This window comes from Rhododendron vialii, chromosome 12a (assembly GCF_030253575.1).
Source record: "Rhododendron vialii isolate Sample 1 chromosome 12a, ASM3025357v1".
Taxonomy (NCBI): domain Eukaryota; kingdom Viridiplantae; phylum Streptophyta; class Magnoliopsida; order Ericales; family Ericaceae; genus Rhododendron; species Rhododendron vialii.
Genome location: NC_080568.1, coordinates 21,919,078 through 21,924,592, shown reverse-complemented (window position 1 = coordinate 21,924,592; position 5,515 = coordinate 21,919,078). Strand labels below are relative to the sequence as shown.

Sequence of the window (5,515 nt, the reverse complement as noted above, 5' to 3'; positions counted from 1 at the left end):
ATCACACATTCGTGTGGGCTTCACATAAATTGTGCTGATGACTACACAAACGTGTTGTGGAGAAAGAGATGTGGCACCACTCGGCAGTGAATAATTTTTCTTGGATTAGACATAATTGCAGACCGTCCATCGTCATCGTCTTGACCAGAGCAAGGGTGTTCCTGTCAATTTGTCGATCAGGGAATATATACTCGTCCGACGTTGCTCCTACGCAGATTTCGTACTTTATATATATATATATATATATATATATATATATATATATATATATATATATATATATATATATATAGCCGTGTCTTAGTCAAGAAGAAAGAAAATTCTAGAACGTCAGAAAGAAAAACTGAGGGCAAATCATCTTTCCATTCTCATGCCTATAAATCCATAATCCATCTGTAAAAGGCTTTTATCAAGCACTGCCAGAAAACCCACTTCCCTTTCCGTTTAACCAGTGGAAGTTTCAATTAACACAGAGAGGAGAGGTAAAATGGAGGGTCAAGACGATGGTGTTGCTGAGCAGATCCAACAACACGAGCTTCAGTCTATTCTCTCTTGCTCGGACAGGGATTTCCTCATTCGCAACAACGACGATCAGGTGATTGGATTACTCTGTTTCCGCTGTGCATATATGGTTTTGCAGTGTAATCGATTATATTTCCCATGTTTTCTATCATGAAAAAGACGCGATATGATCAATCAGTTGGGTACTGCTATCCGTTTCGGGCACCTTTTCGGTGGTTGTAAAAGGGTTCCTGTTTGATAGAACTGAAATATAAGTACTCAAAACTGAGCGGAATTTCGTAGCTGAGAAGCTGTTTGTTATGTGCTAAATTTTAAGCACTGAATTAAATAAGCTGTTTGATCTGTACAAGGTGCTGAAATCTTAGATTTCCTAATCTTGAAACTTTGCCCTTCTTTATGTTCATGCTTAAATGCTAGTAAAACGTAGTCAACTAAAAAAACATACAGTTATCAAAATCACAACCACCTACACATGTTGTTGAGCATTGCCATTAAAAGCATTTGGATGGTTGAATTCGTCAAAACGAGCCTTCAGAACGAAGGGATCGTTGGATCGTTGAAATGCAAGTTCTCCGAAGATAATTGTGCATAATTAGGCAAGCAATTACTATATTTGTTTGTACAACGAAGGGATATGATAACATCCTTTTTAGTATTAGAAAAACGAGCCTTCAAAACTCCAAAAGCACGTTTAATCATGTTCCGTAACCCTCAATAATTAGGCATTGAAGTTATGCAACCCAAGCAGGGAAAAAAAAACAGGGCACTGAATTATGAACAAAACATGAATATAAATAACGATTTGGAAATATAGAATTTTTTTTTGTACCTAGCATGCAGCTGTGTCTCCAAAAAAATTAAAAAAAAACCGTTTCGTCCACTGAGCGCATCAAGCATTAAGCAATAAGTAGGGAGGGAGCTACTTAAAATTTGTGCTTCATCCTTCCGTGCTCTTAACGTATTCAGCAACTCTTTGTTTTTGTTATCAAACCAACTTATTTCATTTTTACTTAACTTGTGTTCGGTTTTAAGTGCTGAAATTGGTTATCAAACAACCGCTAACTGTGGGTGTTTAATTGGAATTTTGGGTGAAAGGGAAATTGGGTAACTTTATTGCAGAGATTGGTGTATTCAATAATCTGTTTTTGTTGTGGTGTGAACAATGGTATGAACATTCAGCCTGCAATGTATTTGATGATATGGGGAAACGGTAATGGAACCAAATATAGCATGGCCTCATTCTCTGCAATAGTGCCCAAGCGTGATTGTTCATTTTGCTTAAAACTGACGCATGTACCTGTGTTTGAGTCTAACACAACTAAACACTATTGCTTGACCAACATTTGCTTCAACATAAAAGAACAGCGAAGAAGGTTACCCACCGTGTCAAATGTTAATTCAAAAGTGGTATGTATGTAAGTGAAATCTGAAGGTATATCCAGGTACAAGGTAAAAAATGTGCTGGCAGTCGAAGCCTGTGTCTATCGGATTCGATGACTCTTACTCTTGCGGCATTGTGACTGCACCATTGAATTCCCCTATTCAAGTGCCTAAGGAACCTAGACTACTCCAAAACTACTGTTGAAGCAAGCCTCAAAGGAACCTCGGGGACATGTGTGGGTACATAAACCTTGTCCTAATTAGTAATTATTAGTGACATGAGATGCATGGAGTTTTGTTGATCTCGAAGTTGGAAATAAAGGACTCCGTGGAGAAATCTTCTTAGATGTGCAGTAGTTGTTCAACAGTGTAACAAGCATGCTTGATGTGCCTAAAATTTCATTTTCCTTCGTAACTTTTCATGTTGAGATATCTGAAATAGTTGAATATACATGTAGCAGCAGAAAGTTGTATTGCTTAAAACAAGTATACCAGGGTACTTATGATCAAATTGGCAATGTTTTAAATGGGAGTGATATGTTCATTTTCTGGTGGTGTTACAAGCGCAAGTAATATGTTAATTCTGAACATAACAGGTGAAAGTTGACAATTTGAAGGGTAAAAAGGTCGGGTTGTATTTTTCAGCATCATGGTGTGGTCCATGTCAACAGTTCACCCCAAATCTGGTGGAGGTTTACAATGAACTGTCCGCCAAGGGCAATTTTGAGATTGTGTTTGTCTCAGCAGATCAAGAAGAAGAGGCATTTAAGGGTTATTTCTCCAAGATGCCCTGGCTTGCCATCCCATTTTCTGATTCGAACACGCGCGATCAGTTGGATGAGTTGTTCAAGGTGATGGGAATACCGTACCTTGTAATTCTTGATGAGAATGGGAAGGTTATGACAGAGGATGGTGTTGAGTTCATTCGGGATTATGGAGTTGATGCATATCCTTTTACCCAAGAAAGGATCAAAGAAATTAAGGAGGAAGAAGAAAAAGTTAAGAGGGAACAGCCCTTGAAATTTATCTTAGCCTCCCATTCTCGTGACTTTGTGATCTCGGCAAATGGGAATAAGGTGAGTATACATGCAGTGATCAAATATTGTGGTGCTAACAGTTTAGTTCCTTCGTTTGTTATTTTATCAACATTATCACATATCTTATTTGATAAGACTTAGTAAAAGAAAAGAAAAGAAAAGGAACCGTTTTGGCATTCTATACTCAAATAACCTTCAAATTTGTATTTTTAATTTAACTTTGAAGGAAAATTTTGGCATCTTACAATTTTAATATCCAAATATGTTGGTTTCTCACCAAATCTTACGACTTTTGGTGAGAAAGGAATGAGCCTTATAACCGAGTTCAGTTTCTGACCGTTTCTCTCCATTCTTCACTCTTAACTATCCAAATAAGTGATGGGTTTCTCTTATCGTTTCATTTCTTTTCTTTGTCACCAAAACTGTCATCCCTCTAATGGGGATGAAACTTCTTCATAAGGGATTATCTTAATGGAGTCTTTGTATATTGTTATTTGCAAGGTTTCTATCTCTGAGCTCAAAGGGAAGACCATAGGCCTGTATTTTGCAGAGTCTTCGTACAAGAAATGCATCAAGTTCACTCCAAAACTCGTTGAAGTTTATGAGACGTTGAAGGCAAAGGGGGAGAAATTTGAAGTTGTGATGATACCCTTTGACGATGATGAAGAATCTTTCAATCAATGCTTTGAAAAGATGCCTTGGTTATCACTTCCCTATGATGACAAGAGCTGTGTCAAGCTTGCTCGGTACTTTGAAATTCCAACCATACCTGCATTGGCTATTATCGGACCAGATGGGAGAACTCTGCAGTCTGATGTTGTGGAGGCCATTGAAGATCATGGCACAGAGACGTACCCTTTTACACCAGAAAAGTTTTCCGAGCTTGAGGAGAAAGATAAGGCAAAACGGGATGCCCAAACATTGGAGTCTATTTTGGTTTCGGGGGACCTCGATTTTGTGATTGGGAAAGATGGACACAAGGTAAGTTTGTTTGGCATTAGCGATGCCATTTCATTGTTGATTAGTCTTTTGGGACTTTGATGCTTTGTTTGTATTTTACATGCATTTTTACAAGTGTAAGTATGCCCCTCTGGCAAGCTGCTTTGTCCCAGTTGGTGAACTCTTCTATGCACGAGTTTACAACAAGAAGGGACAATGATTTTTCACACTGCAAAAGTATTACCATCTGCGCTGAAAAAAAGTATTTTATGGAATGCAAAAATCAATTCCCAACAAAAAGATTGAATTGCAAACGCCCTTTTTAACTGTTACGTAACTTGCGTTGATACGAGTCTTAAAAATTCCCTTGATTGTGTTTTTAATTTTGGAATAGATTTATTGATGTTGCTCTTCACAACTACAGATTGTGAACTGGAGACCTTTATTCCATCAATCAAATTTAAAGGATTCAATCGACTCTACTAACCATTTCACACGCCTACCCTTTTTCCTTTTTTGCAGGTTCCTATTTCTGATCTCATTGGTAAAAATATCCTCCTTTACTTCTCAGCACACTGGTGTCCTCCATGCCGGGCTTTTACCCCAAAGCTTGTCGAAACATATCACCAGATTAAGGAAAAAGAAGATGCGTTCGAACTTATTTTCATATCGAGTGATAGGGATCAGACCTCATTTGACGAGTACTATTCCGAAATGCCATGGCTAGCACTTCCCTTTGAAGATGAGAGGAAGGAGTATTTGGACCGCATTTTCAAGGTCCAAGGCATTCCAACGCTAGTTGCAATCGGGCCAACCGGCCGGACTGTCACGACAGAAGGCCGCAAACTTGTTATGTATCATGGAGCCGATGCTTATCCCTTCACAGAGGCACGATTGAAGGAGATTGAGGAGGCGGAGAATGAGGAGATGGCAAACAACCCTACCGAAGGGGATATGGGAGATGATGATGCAGACGAGGGGACGAAAACTAAAGAAGGGTACGTTTGTGATGGAGATGTCTGTCAGAAAGCTTAAGAAGCTAGTGTTTTCGAAACCATGGCTATCTGATCTTCAGCTTGTTTTCATGTGTGTGGTTTTCCCTACTTACAATAAAAGTTGAGTAAGTTTTAGTTCAAGGTTTGAAGGCATGTATCCTGTCTTATAAACCTCCGGAAGTGGTTTGTTAACCTTATGTCCAAGTAACTCTTATTTGCATAGTGTTATTGTGTGCCACTGTTCTTGTCAATGCATTTGGTACTGTTATTGTGTGCCACTGTTCTTGTCAATGCATTTGGTTGGGTGTGACTGAGTGGCAGCCATTGGTTCCCAAGGGGATTACAGAGTGTTCACTAGGAGGGAAATGACATTTGAATTTGCATTGGATATCTACTTGGTTTTTAAGGTGATGTTTGGTGAAGTTAATGTTCCCATTTTTTTTCCGGTTTTTATTGCAGAAAATGTCGAATCTTCAAATAGAAACAGGTTTGGCAGTGATGATGTTCTCAAAAGATTTTTGATAATTTTAGTTATAGTCTAATCTTTTGTTCTGAAAACCACTGATCGTCACACACACGCACATGATTTACGAGTATAAAACAGTAAAGAATCAACATAGAGATATACGTGGTTCTCCAAAA

General features: G+C 38.5%; 1 protein-coding gene across 1 annotated transcript; it reads left to right on the top strand.

Annotated features, from left to right (window-relative positions):
- Positions 1–306: 306 nt before the first annotated feature.
- Positions 307–5,164, top strand: LOC131311474 (probable nucleoredoxin 1). Its single transcript, XM_058338963.1, has 4 exons — positions 307–595; positions 2,499–2,978; positions 3,441–3,920; positions 4,401–5,164. The coding sequence occupies exons 1-4, from the start codon at positions 488–490 to the stop codon at positions 4,911–4,913; spliced, it is 1,581 nt and encodes a 526-aa protein (XP_058194946.1). The 5' UTR covers positions 307–487; the 3' UTR covers positions 4,914–5,164.
- The last annotated feature ends 351 nt before the right edge of the window (positions 5,165–5,515 follow it).

What these genes read in the sequence shown, in the direction of transcription:
- LOC131311474 (XM_058338963.1), top strand. Translation starts at nt 488, where the DNA reads ATGGAGGGTCAAGACGATGGTGTTGCTGAGCAGATCCAACAACACGAG. An exon ending in TTCGCAACAACGACGATCAG is followed by an intron (nt 596 to 2,498) that starts GTGATTGGATTA and finishes TGAACATAACAG; the next exon opens with GTGAAAGTTGACAATTTGAA. An exon ending in TTGGGAAAGATGGACACAAG is followed by an intron (nt 3,921 to 4,400) that starts GTAAGTTTGTTT and finishes CCTTTTTTGCAG; the next exon opens with GTTCCTATTTCTGATCTCAT.